At 44.8% G+C, this 15441-nt stretch overlaps 1 protein-coding gene across 3 annotated transcripts in view; it reads right to left on the minus strand.

The window, feature by feature from the left end:
- LOC140396161 (A disintegrin and metalloproteinase with thrombospondin motifs 20) overlaps positions 1 to 15441 on the minus strand; it is a 529969-nt gene that overhangs the window by 304963 nt on the left and 209565 nt on the right. For all 3 annotated transcript variants that reach the window (XM_072484409.1, XM_072484408.1, XM_072484410.1), the window contains 2 exons: positions 11074 to 11220; positions 5502 to 5643 (listed from right to left, as the gene is read on the minus strand). In XM_072484409.1, the coding sequence (XP_072340510.1) occupies positions 5502 to 5643; positions 11074 to 11220 (289 nt within the window). The remainder of the gene's footprint in view (positions 1 to 5501; positions 5644 to 11073; positions 11221 to 15441) is intronic.

Consider the following 15441-nt stretch of genomic DNA (forward strand, 5'->3'; position numbering starts at 1 on the left):
AGTAAGGTTGTGCTGAATTTGTACACCTAACCTGTGCAGATAGCTCAAGGCCTCATCGCCGGCAGGCAAAGCAATAAAGAACAAACTTTATTTATCTCGCACCTATTACAAACCCAAAGTGCTTTGCAACTAACGGAAGCACTTTTGATGTGCAGTCACTTTTGTAATAAAGGAAATCTGGCAGCTGAATTTGTGCACAGCAGGATCCCACAAACAGCAATGAAGTAATAGCCAGGTAAACTGCATGAAGTGTTGGTTGGAGGATAATCCTCGTTAAGGATACCAAGAGGGCTCACCTGCTCTTCCTTCAATAATGCCATGGAAATTTTCTTCCTTACACTAACCTGAAGGGGCAGGTAGGGTGTCGGTTTTATGCCTCATCTTAAAAGCATCGTCTCCATCAGTGTAGAATTGTCACAATACTGCACTGAACACGCCAGCCAAGATTTGGTGCTCAGCTTCCAGACTGGAAGTTGAGCCTACAACCCCTTAGAGAGGATCTCATAGAATCATAGAATTTACAGTGCAGAAGAAGGCCATTCGGCCCATCGAGTCTGCACCGGCCCTTGGAAACAGCACTCTACTTAAGCCTCATGCCTCCACCCTATCCCCGTAATCCAGGAACCACAACTAACTTTTTTGGACACTAAGGGCAATTTAGCATGGCCAATCCAGTTAACCTGCACATCTTTGGGCTGTGGAGGAAACCGGAGCACCTGGAGGAAACTCATGCAAATATGGGGAGAAACCCGCACACACACGGGGAGAACGTGTAGATTCCGCACAGACAGTGACCCAAGCTGGGAATCAAACTTGGGACCCTGGAGCTGTGAAGCAACTGTGCTAACCACTGTGCTACCATGCTGCCCACATGTGTCGCCACTGAGCCAATTGAAACAAGTGCTCTTAAATTGCTGATGTAGATGTTTGTCCTCTGCATCAGTTACTCCCCAAGTCTGCTCTGGCATAGTTGCTTCACAGCTCCAGGGTCCCAGGTTCAATTCCAGGCTTGGGTGACTGTCTGTGTGCTGTGTGGAGTCTGCACATTTTTCCTCTGTCTGCGTGGGTTTCCTCCGGATGCTCCGGTTTCCTCCCACAAATCCTGAAAGACGGGCTGTTAGGTGAATTGGGCATTTTGAATTCTCCCTCTGTGTACCCAAACAGGCACCTAGGGGATTTTCACAGTAACTTCATTGCAGCCTACTTGTGACAAGAAAGATTATTATTAATATTATTATTGTAAGAAGAAACTGGAGCGTAAGAGAAAGATAGGGGTTGCAAATAGTTCATTTATTACAGATGTAGGAACTATTCATTCTTATCCTATTAAGACTGCTTGAATCAGTCATTGTTAAATAAGTTACTGACCCAGACAGTCTGCAGTACTGAATGTGGCTGATGTGAGAGTGCTAATGCAATACTAATTGTTGAATGCAATGCAATCCTTGCAGGCCTGGGGTACTGCAAGAGTCAAACAATCCAGATCATGAAGGAAGCTGCAGGAGCTAATCCACCTACAGTCCTCGTGAGGAATGTCTGTGTTGCGTGTGTATATTCTCCCCAGTGGCTGCGTGGGTTTCCTCTGGGTGTTCTGGTTTCCTCCCAGTCCAAAGACGTACAGGTTAGGTAGATTGGCCATGCTAAATTGCCCCTAGTGTCCAAAGGTATGCAGGTTAGCTGGGACTACAGGGATAGGGCAGGAGAGTGGGCCTAGGTAGCGTGCTCTTTCGGAGGGTCGGTGCAGACGCGATGGGCCAAATGACCTCCTTCTGCATTGTAGGGATTCTATTAATCTAATTTGTGTATCAGGCATCTTGCCCACTGGTTGGAGAGCTGCTGGGAACACTGTTTCTTCTCTCCGGGAGGCCAAACACAATTATCATGTAAGCTGGAGAATGTTAAATCTCCCACTCGATGAAACCCCCACCTTCCAGAGCTGCCAACTAATCAGAGTCTGTCAGCTCTTCAGTACTGGCAGTGCCAATGGTTGTTGGCCATTGCTTGTTGTACACTGAGGCCTGTAGGATGCATCCCTAGATAGAGATGAGTGGAGGCAGGATGCAAATGGCTGGTGAGGTGGAAGGGGGATAATTGTGAGGGAGTTCGGAAGCAAGGGCAGGCAGGTAGTTTTCAGCAAGTCCCCCCCTCCCCAATGCCTGGTCCCTCTATTGGCACAGCGGCCTGTGAATAAGATACCAATGGGTGCGCCTCAGACAAACTGACAACGTTTGCCGGTGACCTGCCCACTAGAGAGTCCTCCGCTTGCTGCTGGTTGAATACAAATGGCGGAGGGACGAGGCTCCTCAGAAGCTAATTAGAGGCCTCAATTGAACCCCTGGCAAAAAAGCCATTTTCCAGCCTGGTGCTTGAGGGCAAGAGTTCGGAAGGCAGTTGGGTCCCTGTCCTGCACCCTTTCACCCAATCAAATGGCCTCCTGTGCCCCTGAACGCACCTCGGGGAGAGTGACGGGGAGGCATTAAATTGCATCCCGGGTGGCCGAAGGCAATGATTCATACCAGTAAACAATGGTCCTTGTCAGCTAATCTCAGCTGGGGCAACAACTAGGAAACTGCAGTTGGCCTCAGCCGCTGCGGAACGGTAGCAAAAAGGAGTCAGGTGGAGAGAAGGAGAAATGAGCAAGGAACCCTGGTCCAGAAGACAAAGGATGATCTTTGTTGTGGAGTGAACGTATTTATATTATATATAGCTGCAAGGTCAGGTCAGATCAGAGCCTGACTGCAATGCTGTCTGAGATTGGATTGCCTGTCAAGCGTTTCAAGGTTGGTTTTTTAAGCAGTATCAATCAGGTATATATGATAGGTTCTTAGACCAAGGGCACGATTCTCTGGACATTTGCTGGTGATGGGATTCACTAGTCCTCCCGGCAGCACATCCCCGCCCTTTGATTTCCTGATGGTCTGGTCAGGTTTCATAGATTATCATAGAATTTACAGTGCAGAAGGAGGCCATTCAGCCCATCGAGTCTGCACCGGCTCTTGGAAAGAGCACCCTACTCAAGGTCAACACCTCCACCCTATCCCCATAACCTAGTAACCCCACCCAACACTAAGGACAATTTTGGACACTAAGGGCAATTTATCATGGCCAATCCACCTAACCTGCACATCTTTGGACTGTGGGAGGAAACCGGAGCACCCGGAGGAAACCCACGCACACACGGGGAGGATGTGCAGACTCCGCACAGACAGTGACCCAAGCCGGAATCGAACCTGGGTCCCTGGAGCTGTGAAGCAATTGTGCTATCCACAATGCTACTGTGCTGCCTGTCAATGGGAAATCCCATTGACAGGCAGGAGTGGAGAATCCTGTCACCAGCGAACGGCGTGGCCAAATTCTCTGTCCTCATTAGCAGCAATAATGAGGTGGACTAGCAGCAGAGAATCCCAGCAAAGAGTTTTTCTTTAAATTGGTGGGTTAGGCATCTGCTCAGGGAGAGTGATGACATCAGGTCGGGGGAGTGAAGAGAAAACTAGATGAAACAAAAGCAATAAAGATGCAGTAGATGAGATGGCAAAACTAGATGAAACAAAAGCAATAAAGATGCAGTAGATGAGATGGCACGCATTCCATTACTAAGTTAGGTGGCCACGTGATCAAGGATATCAGTCATCCCTGAAACTACTGAGAAGGTGAATGGGTGTAATGGCGGAATCAAGGTTAACCTTGAGATTTATAATTGCATTCATTCACTTGCCTGCAGTTCTTAATATATTTTCTGGTAGCAACTGAACATGCATAACTTAGCCATACAAAGTAGCTCTAGGGATTCTGCATTCTGCATGTGTGGCACAGTACAACTGTTCCTACTGGAAATAATATTAATATATAACAAAGTGTCAAAGGTGCCACAGAGGTAAATCCCACTCACATTATGCCACCTGTCACCTGCATGGTGATGAGATAGAAACATAGAAAATAGAAGTAGGAGTAGGCTATTCGGCCCTTCGAGCCTGCTGTACCATTCATTATGATCATTGCTGATCATCAAGTTCAATACCCTGATCCTGCCTTCCACCTCATATCCCTTTAGCACCAAGAGCTGCATCTAATTCATTCTTGAAATCACACAACATTTTGGCCTCAACTATTTTCTGTGGTAGTGAATTCCACAGATTCACCACTCTCTGGGTGAAGAAATTTCTCCTCCCGTCAGTCACAAAAGGTTTACCCCTTATTCTCGAACTATGACTCCTCACCATCAGGAACATTCTTCCAGAATCTACCCTGTCTAATCCTAAATTTCAATGATACCCCCTCTCACTCTTCTAAACTCCAATGAATATAATCCGAACTGACTTAATCTCTCCTCAATGGCAATCCTGCATCCTAGGAATCAACCTGGTAAACCTTTGCTGCACTCCATCTCCAACAAGAACATCCTTCCTCAGATAAGGACACCAAAACTACTCACAAGACTCCAGATGTAGCCTTACCAATGTCCTGTACATTTGCAGTAAAACATCCCTCCTCCTACACTCAAATCCTCTCTGGAGTTGGGACGCCTTGTTGAAGTTGTACAAGACATTGGTAAGACGACACATGGAATACTGTGTTCAGTTCTGGTCACCCTATTATAAGAAGGATATTGTTAAACTAGAAAGAGTTCAAAGGGGATTTACGCAGATGCTATCAGGACTTGATGGTCTGAGTTATAAGGAGAGGCTGGATAGGCTGGGACATTTTTCCCTGGAGCGTAGGAGGCTTCAGGGTGATCTTATAGAGGTCTATAAAATAATGAGGGACATAGATAAGGTAGACAGTCGACATCTTTTCCCAAAGGCAGAGGCGTCTAGAACTAGAGGGCATAGGTTTAAGGGGAGAGCTACAAAAGAGACCAGAGAAAAAATTGCTTTACACACAGGGTGGTGAGCATCTGGAACAGGCTGCCAGAGGCAGTGGTAGAGGCGGGTATATTTTTTTCCTTTAAAAAGCAGTTAGACAGTTACATGAGCAGGGTGGGTATAGAGGGATATGGGCCAAATGCGGTCAAGTGGGACTAGCTTAGTGATAGAGCTGGGTGGCATGGACAAGCTGGGCCAAAGGACCTGTTTCCATGCTGCAAACATCGATGACTTTATGACTATGAAGGCCAGCACACCATTTGCCTTCTTTACTGCTGGCTGTACCTGTGCGCTTACTTTCAGCGACTGATGCACGAGCACACCAAGGTCTCATTGAGTAGTCACCTCACTCAATTTACACCCATTCAAGCAATAATCTGCCTCCCTATTTTTGCTACCGAAGCAGATAACCTCACGTTTATCCACATTATGTTACATCTGCCATGCATATGCCCACTCACTCAGCCTGTCCAAATCCCGCTGATGCATCTCTTCATCCTCCTCACAGCTCACCCCACCTCCCAGCTTTGTATCATGCAAAAATGTATCCATTTCCCTCCTCCTCAACCTTTATGCAGTTTTATCCAGTGCATAAAACAGTCACACGTTCTCTCGGCGAAAGGTTATGAAATAACTCACCATGTAGGGACAGACTTGTGATCCAGTGCCGAACATGAGTTCACATTGCTTGTTTGCATCGTAAATCTGACCGGGTAACTGGGCTGGAAGGTCATAGCTCCTTGTTACTGGCTCGTCAAGCAAGCATTCCCCATATCCAGTGCTAGAAATATACAGGAAAAGTCTGTCAGCTTTTATAGTCAAATGCCATTACTATTTATCAGATCTATGGGTGCAATGGGGGTATCAGGGGAAAGAGAAACATATTGGACAAGCAATACACACCATCTCCTGGGTTTTCTTCCCAATGTAGCCCACTTTCTTCAAGTACATCCCCTGGGATGACTGGAGGACAGAAATGCCTTAACACTTAATGATATAATAAATCATGTGCTGCCCAGATTGGGGAGTCCAATTTAAAATTCTGATTGCCAGCTGATCCGTGCTAAACCTGCATGCCAAATGTCAGAAAGAGTCTGCTCCTCTGAATTTAAAAGCACCTCGTAACCCGTGCCAACATCTGTCGCAGTATAACCTGCTGTGCAAGCTATTGCAATCATTACATTTCTGCTTTTAACAGCTTGCATTCAAATAAAAAAAGACAAAACCAAATAGGATGATATCCAGGATGATAGCCACTACAAAGCATCAGATTTTTAAAAAATATTTATTTTGGGCATTTTGGTATTATTGACAAGGCCAGCTTTTGATTGCCCTCGAGAAGGTTTTGGTGAAACTTCTTTCTGAACTGCTGCAGTCAACGTGGCGATAAGTCTCTCATTGTGCTGTTAGGGAAGAAGATCCAGAGGGTCATGATAGAGGTGATGGTGTGTCCACGCAGCCGCTGCCCTTGTCCTCCTACGTGACGGAAGTCACCGGTTTGTGACCATACTTTCACTAGCATGCTCTATTCTCTGACCGATGCAGCAGACAGCTGCACAACACAGACCCAGCCTGACATGCGTAGAGACAGCAGGAGAGATTTTTTTTACGAACACATCAGGCTCTAAAGAGGTGAGGAAGCGGCTCGCCAGGCTTGGGCTGACATGTGGCAAGTAACATTCGCGCCACACAAGTGCAGGCAATGACTATTTCCATAAGAGAGAACCTAACCATTGGCCCTTGACCTTCAATGGTATTACCATCACCGAACCCCCCACTATCAACATGCTAGGGGTTACCATCGACCACTAACTGAACTGGACTAGTCATACAAATACCGTGGCTCCAAGAGCAAGTCAGAGGCTAGGAACCATGTGGGGAGTTACTCACCTCCTGGCTCCCCAAAGCCTGTCCACCATCTACAAGGCACAAATCAGGGTGTGATGGAATACTCTTCGATTGCCTGGATGAGTGCAGCTCCAACAACACTCAAGAAGCTCAACACCATCCAGGACAAAGCAGCCCGCTTGATAGGTATCCTTCAACAAACATTTACTCCCTCCGTCACCGGTGCACAGTAGCAGCAGTGTTAGGGAAGGAGCTGCACTGCAGGAACTCACAAAGGCTCCTTAGGCAGCATCTTCCAAACTCACGACCATTGCCATCTAGAAGGTCAAGGGCAGCAAATACATGGGAACACCACCACTTGGAAGTTCCCCTCCAAGTCACTCACCATCCTGACGTGGAAATATATCATCATTTTTTCACTGTCGCTGGGTCAAAATCCTGGAACTTCCTCCCTCACAGCATTGTGGGTCTACCTACACCACATGGACTGCAGAGGTTCAAGAATGAAGTTCACCTCCACTTTCTCAAGGGCAATCAGGAATGGGAAACAGATGCTGGCCGAGCCAGCGAAGCCCACATCCCGTAAAAATGAATTTTTAAAAATTCATGTCAATTGTAAACTATCCAAGTTCTGAAATCATACTGGGATTCGGGTAAGATGTGTTCAGGTTCTGCAGGGAAATGTGGGAAAATACTTTCCCCACAATGTTTGGAGAGGAAGACGCCTTGATAGTTGTTGCGATTGCTGATTTTGTCATTGTTCTTGTATAGGATCACAGGTTTTACATCATGCGTTTCCTCTGGCACTGCCCCCTCCCTGAAGTAGAGACAAGAGAAGTTCATACAGATGCTGCAGTGTCAGTCTCCTCCTGGGCTTGATGAGTTTAGACGATATAGCATCAGCATCTGGAACTTTGTCCATCACAAGCGAGTCAATGGGCTGGATTCGCCAAAAATGGGGCTATGTCCCCACTGTAGCCACCTGAGTTGGCCACTTCCCGACTTAAAATGGAGAACCGCAAAGGCTGAAGGGAAATTCAGCCAACACAGGCAAAGATTAGCAAATACAGAAATCATGTATATTGGAACCTGCAAAACAACCAGACAGCACTGAAACCAGCAGCCATCTGCATAGTAATGCAGCAGCCATCTACATAGTAATGTGCGATTCCCAGGCACAATGGCAACAGTTAAGGTAAACAAAGCCACGCCAGACACCTCGGCGCCAGCAGGAGCCAAGACAAAGGAAGGCCAACGAACATTTAGGGACCACCTAGCGATCAGGGAACCGCTCCAGCATTGGAAAAATCGATCCAAGTGATCAGAAAGTCAGAAAGTAGTCTAATCACTTGGAACCAGGTACGGGGTCCGCCCCAAAGGGCGGGAAGTCCTTGGGGACTATAAAGTAAAGCCCCCAAGTTCAAATCGTCCTTCTTTGGCAGGGTCACTCAGCAACTTGAACTAACCCTTGACCTGTCTTGTTGCCTCCAAGCAAGTGAGTCTCAAGTCAACTCTCGCTACAAGATAGTCGCTCCTAGCACCAGGTTTTGAATCCCGTAGACTCAGGACCTGAACGAAAGGCCATTATTCCCCTGACCTGGTGGGCCAGTCCGAAGCTAAGTATAGGCCTTTTAGTTATAGGAATAGCCGCGAAAGTAGAGTTTATGCATGAGTAGCGATTTGCTGTGTATAATAAATGTGTTTTGATTTGAATCTTACTAATTGGTGTGTTGAGTTATTGATCATTACTTGAACTTGAACCTTGTGGCGGTATCATAAAGATACCTGGCGACGCTAGAACAAAGGTTAGAAAACAGAGCCAATTGAACCAACCAAAAGTTAGCAACACCCATGCCAGCGTTAAAGCGCTGGCTTTTCACTCTTGACTTTCCTCAGAAAAATCTACAGCTATTCTTCTACCTTGCAGGGGCTGGCAGGGCTCCGGAGTGCTTCTCGCAGCTTCAGCTGTGGATACGGGTGCCCGCACTTCCGGTTGCGATTTTGGCGCAGGGCTGAGGAGAATCCAGCCAAATAGCTTTGCTCAACTCCTGGGGTGCCATATCCAGCTCTGCCATGACAGGCTTTCTCTGTACAGTGTTATCCATAGAGTACACCTCAAGGCGGACAATCTGGCTTCATTGTAAGTGTGTGATCGAGTTCACCTGACCCACAACTTTTAATAGATTGCAGTATGGGGAGCACACGGCCCACTCTACAGGTGTGGTACAGCAGAAATGGAAAAGTATTTTTTTAAAGAAAAATAATGTTTATTCTATGAACTCAAGTTACCCTTTTTAAAACATACAGTGAACATCTTAGCAACCATTAATTCAAATACAACCCCCAAAGAATACAACACTAAGTAATCCTTTACGCTTTCCTATTAACATCCATAAGTCTTAAAACACCTTTTACCAGAATCACATTACTGAGAACATTTATAATTCTGAATTCACCAAATGATCAAGAGCTCCAACACTGAAAATTAAACTAAAACACACCCTGCAGCAAACAGCCTAAAATGAAAGTAAAAAGCTGACAGACAGCCCAGCTCCATCCACACTCTGACGTCACTGATAAACACCCATTTCTTAAAGGTACTCTCACTATAGATATTGAAATACACACCCATTTATAAACACCATTTCTTAAAGGTACTCTCACATGACAATTGAGAGTATGGTATTATAGATCTTGCCATGAAGTATGGTGCATTTTGCCACTGCTCTCTATGTGGGAATGCCGGATAACGCCTGTTCAATTGAATGGTGGAACTATTGATTTTCATCTGGGTAGATTGTATGGCTGATATTACTACTTCAAAATATCTCTCATGGGAACAATGGGAAGATTCTAAAACAACAACCGGAATTGCACAGACTATGCATTAGCTTCCTTGTTATAACGTCTGCAATAATTTGAATGTCTCACATTTAGATACATTTCCAATTATAGTTAATAGTTTTCTGATTCTTATTTACATGCAGCGGGGCACATTAGAATTAATAAGGAAACATTTAGGAAAACAAACCTCAATTGCCCAGAAGGCTAAAGACACAGTTTTGACTAATATCAAGCACAGTAAATCGAAAGCCGCTGGTTTAACTGCACTGCTGAGTCAGGTAACCTCAGACAAAGTGTTATTAATGTCCCTAAGCTGGGGAAAGAGAAATGGATTGAAGGTCCCCACTTTTTGACTGATATCCACTGACTCCGTTTGTAAAGAGCGTGGGCACTGGTCTCAAGGGGCAAGAAATATCAGGTTCGGCAGAATGCGCTTCAAGGTCAAACAGGACACCGACACTGACTCAGGTCGGAAATCGAGACTTGGCGAAAGAGCCAGAAGGAACATGGTGCCCCTATCTATTTTGATTCAGATCTTCAGGTGAAGAATGGAGAGAAAAAGATCACTTTTTGAACTCGGGAAATATAGCAGGTAAAAAGAGAATGTTTTGTTTTAAGTAAAAAAACGGAAGTCGAACATGATAGCACCATATGCTGCAGAGCGGTTACCTGCGACGCACCAACAATGCTATGTTACCCAGAGTTCCTGAACTTAGCTATATCACAGTGAAAAAATGATGATTATAAGTTACCTCATTCTCCACTGAGAGAATAGGGGGCAGGTATTCGTCAAAGTGCCGTCAACCCTGGGCTTAAATAATGCATAATCTTACAATCTCTTCACAATAGCAACGTTGGATGCCTGACCACAGGTCACTTCCCCTTCTCCTTTTTGATTTCAGTCTGTGCAGTTCCCTGCTATAATTTAGAGAAAAGCCGAGATGCTAGGCCATCAGTTTACGGGCAAACATCAATGTTTTCTTTGCATGCCGTTCTGTTGTACTTTAATTGTTACTCAGCTCTCCAATGCCCAGGGTTTCAAAAGAACTTACCATCGACCTACCAAGGAATGAAGTGATGCTTAAGTTTCCCTCATCAGCAAGGGCAGCTTTTATAAAAGGTTCACAATCAACAGAGCCCAGTGGGGAAAGGATCAGAGGGTCATGTCTGGGGAAAATCTAATTATAAGTGACATTTCCCATCTTGAAAAGAGGCTTTTTTAGGGCAGCTTGTGGTCACCATTCAACTTCATAGCAACCAAAATCCACAGCTGTGGTTGCCTACGATACTTCCATCTCAGGAAAAATATGCAAAGGAATAGAGATCATTTTGTCAAGATAAAAGCCATCGCTGGTAAATATGTGTGACAACTTCAGAGGCACTTTGCAGGTTCCACTGACTGCAAACAGTTAAATAAGCTGTGCTCACTCAGGTCGATCTCACACTGCACCTCATGTGGTACGTATCATTACAGCACACAGGAATATTAAATTGGAACAAGTAACTGAAACAAACATACTCTAGAAAGTTGGTGATGTACTTGCGGCTGCACCTTGACCAGGTCCATGGGCTGGTATGGTAGTTCAGGGTTGGCGCCATCACATGGTACTGGTGTTTCACTCCAGCCTCTTTGCATTTGAAGCTATCATCATGTGGCATGTTGAACCTAGAATTTAAACGATGACTTACTGGGTATCAATACAAACATAAATCATTAAAATGTAACAGTTGGAAAAATGATTAACATGCACCAAACTGTTAGCAGAGGAGGGTATGGACAAGGAATTTATTTCCAATGATTTAATGCATTTTTTAATGACGTGAATGCCTAAAGACAGGGCAATATAAGTAACATGTAGTAATTATTATAGATATAAAGTTGATACTCATAGGTCAAATGAGATATTGTTTTACAAGGGCAGGAGCATTAAATGAAACCAGAAAATGCTGGAAATACTCAGGTCTGGCAGCATCAGTCAAGTGAGAAACAGAGTCTTCCTCTTCAGAAGAGGATGAGTCATGCTGGGCTGGAAACATGCGGGATTTTTCGACCGCGCCAACCCGTTGATTGTAAATTCCCGCCCGAGGTCAATGGTCCTTTTCCTGTCCCGTCCATTGCGATCTTGCGGTGGGGGCAGCTGAAATCTCCAGCTCGTTAATTCTGTTTCTCTCTTCCCAGATGCTGCCAGACCTGCTGGTTTTTTCCAGTATTTCCGGTTTTCATTTCAAATTGCCAGCATCTGCAGTACTTTACTTTTATTTCAGGGGCATCAAAAGTCTGAGTTTTATTCTGGTTTAGTTGTGATTATGCCGTCCTGTCCCTATAAAACCAAGAGAGGTGGAAGGTCATCTTGAGAAATAGCATAAAAGGGACGGTATCACACATGATGCCTGTTATATGTTCCACCTGGCACTGCGCTCTGTTGAAGTAAATGGGACTGAATATTGGGCATGGCATAGAGCAGGCGGTCTGTTTATGGCATTGCCAAAAGTCAATTTGTACCAATCTGAATTTTCCGACTGTATGGGCTAGGTTAGGTTATCATTGCAGCCATAGATTAAGAACATACTTTTTAAACAGTACATTCGAATATCAGGATATTCATCAATTGTAACACCAGAAACACCAATATTTCCTTCATTTTCCAGAAATTTAATTTGTTGTCATCACCCCTTTTTCGACTGATTAATGATCAACTTCTTCAGTTTTCACTTATATTTTTCTAATTTACCTCAGTACATTAGTGCACCAGAATAGGAGACCAATATAAACCAGTAACAATTACAATGGGCCATTGAGAACATTAAGCCATATGTGATATGCAAAAATGAATTCTCTGGGGTTCAAATAGCTTCTTAAAGGCAACAAAAAAGCAATACTCCACAATACCTGGAGGAAAATAACTTATATTTACATAGGATCATTCACAACCCCTGGATTTTACAAATAACATTTGATTTCTGAAGTACAATCACTCTTGTTATGTAAAAAATAATTTTAGCCAAGACAATAAATAATGCCATCCACCCAAATGCAGAAACAGGATGATAGTTTAATGGACAGGAATTTGAAGGCATTTTGAGGGTGAACTGGCAGATACCAGAACACCGTCGAGCCACATAAAAACTTTAGAGAGTTTTGATTTTGACCGTTTGGCTGTTCAGGTCAAAATGGCCAACCAGTTCAGTGAGGCTCATTTTATGTACCAGTTGGAAAGTTATGGTGATAGCAGCCAACAGGCAGTTTGCCACAGAATAGCTGCTGTAACAGATACACCGTGATCTACTGGCCGCATTGGCCACAGGCACAAATCCCATTATCGGCACTAAATCACGCGAGAGATCAAAAATGGAATTTGCGCCGGCGAGATTTCAGTTTGGTATTTTCCCAGTCCCCCTCCAATGACACGATCAGGTTGACACTCAGGAAGGGCGCGAGCCTGATTAGCCCATTTAAAAATAAATTTGAATATAGTTAGAGGGCCTAATGCCGCTACTTCAACCCTCATCGTATCTTCCCCCCCAGCTGGCTTGGCGTCAAGTTGGCACAACTTATTATTGGTTTTCAAAAACGAAGACCAGCCGTGATGACCACGCTGGGGATATAGAGTATAGCCCCAGGTGTTTAGGGGCATGGCCAGGCAGTGACAGGTTGCTTCCTGATACTTGTGTGGTGACGGGTGATTGCCCCAATACTTGTGGGAGGACCTCCTTGTCCGTGGTGGGGTGGGGAGGTGAGTATATTTCGAACGCAGATCATGGCGCCCATTAAAGATGGCGTCCCAACTTCTGTCAAGCTGGCCTTACTGCCTCTTTCAGGTTTCATCCTGTCAGAGTGATGGCGCGAACCAAGCCCCCAGATTCTCTGGCACTTAACCTGAAAACTCGGCTGTGTTTTTGGAGAGATACCCACTGCAGTTTTCAGTCTGTGCCTGGCATTCTGACAAATTTTGGGAAAATTCAGCCCACAGTTTTTTTTAAATGGGATGTGAGCATCACTGACAAAGCCGGTATTTGTTCCCGACCCCTAGCTGCCCTTGAAAATACCATCAGTAATAAAAATTACTTAAGTTTTGGTATTGTGCAGTGTTTTCCAAATAGACCAACTCTGGCTGATTTCATGATCCTGGACACCACACTTTCAGGAAGGGTGGGTTAGAGACAGAACTGCAACTGTAACCAAAATACCCAACCACGTCTCGATATGAGTGCATTTGAGTTCCAAAGAAGAGTCATATTGGACTTAAAACGTTAACTCTGTTTCTCTCCCCGCAGAGGCTGCCAGACTTGAGCATGTCCAATGCTTTCTGTTTCTATCCTACATGAGTACTGCTCTCCACTGAGAGAGTGGCATTGTGGAACTAGTGCTTCTTCTGTGATCAACTAATAAATGGGTTGTGTGAACATTTCTGTTGCTGCAGTCTAAGGTCTTCATGTTAACCATAAGAAAAGTAAAAACATATCCTTGAGGACAAACAGTTGTATTAGAGCTGCTAGAATATGCACCAGTTACGTTGTCAGCATTTTTATTAAAAGTCTCATCTTTCAACTGAGAGATGCTGGCGGAATTTGCACCAATGTCGCTTTTAACATTTTTTTTGAGTATCTAATTCATTTTTCCAATTAAGGGGCAATTTAGCGTGGCCAATCCACCCTGCACATCTTTAGGTTGTGGGGGCAAAACCCACTCAAACAGGGGAGAATGTGCAAACTCCAGGCGGACAGTGACCCAGAGCCGGGATCGAACCTGGGACCTCGGCCCCTGAGAGAGCAGTACTAACCACTGCGCCACAATGCTGCCCCAATGTCACTTTTAAAGGAGGATTAGACACTGCGTGATTCATCTTTTTCTTTCTCTTTCTGTTTATTTATTTCCAGATCACGCCCGCTGTTTGCTGATGTTAAAGGATTACAGTATTCACACAGTTTATTCCAGTAAGACAACAACGTGGAACAGAAATTGGTCTTCAGCAGGAGAACAAAATAGTTGAGAGTGTATTGATGGCCCATTTTAAACCGACCCGATTCTCTTGTGGCCAAAGTTTCCCTGATTGCAGGCTCTCAAATATGAATAGATTTTTGATCAACAGAGACTTATGGGGGTCAGACAGGAGAGTGGAAGAGTCAGAGTAGAAATTCAAGAATAGTCAGAATGAATGCATGGCTTGAGAGATGGTGCAGGAGGGAGGGGTTCAGATTTTTGGGACATTGGAACCGGTTCTGGGGGCGGTGGGACCATTATAAATCAGATGGTCTACACCTGGGCAGGACTGGAACCAATGTCCTAGGGGGTGCTTTTGCTAACACTGTTGGGGAGGTTTTAAACTAATGTGGCAGGGGAATGGGAACCAGATTTGGAAGTTAGAGGTCAGTAAAGAGGCAGCAACTAAAGCCAGTAAGGTACTAGATAATAAAATCAATGTGACTAAGGGGAAAAGTAGACAGGGAAGAGATGAAGAACGCTGACAAAGGGACAGGTGGGAAGAGGTGCATTTGTTTCAATGCGAGAAGTGTAGTAGGTAAGGCAGATGAATTTAGGGCTTGGATTCGTACCTGGGAATATGATGTTATTGGTATTGAGACTTGGTTGAGGGAAGGGCAAGACTGGTAACTAAATATCCCAGGGTATAGATGCTTCAGGAGGGATAGAGAGGGAGGTAAAAGGGGTAGAGGAGTTGCATGACTGGTCAGAGATGATATCACAGCTGTGATTAAGGAGGGCACGATGGAGGATTCGAGCACTGAGGCAATATGGGTAGAGCTAAGAAATAGGAAGGGTGCAGTAACATTATTGGGACTTTACTACAGGCCTCCCAAAAGCGAGCGTGAAGTAGAGGTACAAATATGTAGACAGATTATAGAATAATGTAGGAGCAATAGGGTGGTC

The sequence above is a fragment of the Scyliorhinus torazame genome, chromosome 19 (assembly GCF_047496885.1).
Source record: "Scyliorhinus torazame isolate Kashiwa2021f chromosome 19, sScyTor2.1, whole genome shotgun sequence".
NCBI classification, from domain to species: Eukaryota; Metazoa; Chordata; class Chondrichthyes; order Carcharhiniformes; family Scyliorhinidae; genus Scyliorhinus; species Scyliorhinus torazame.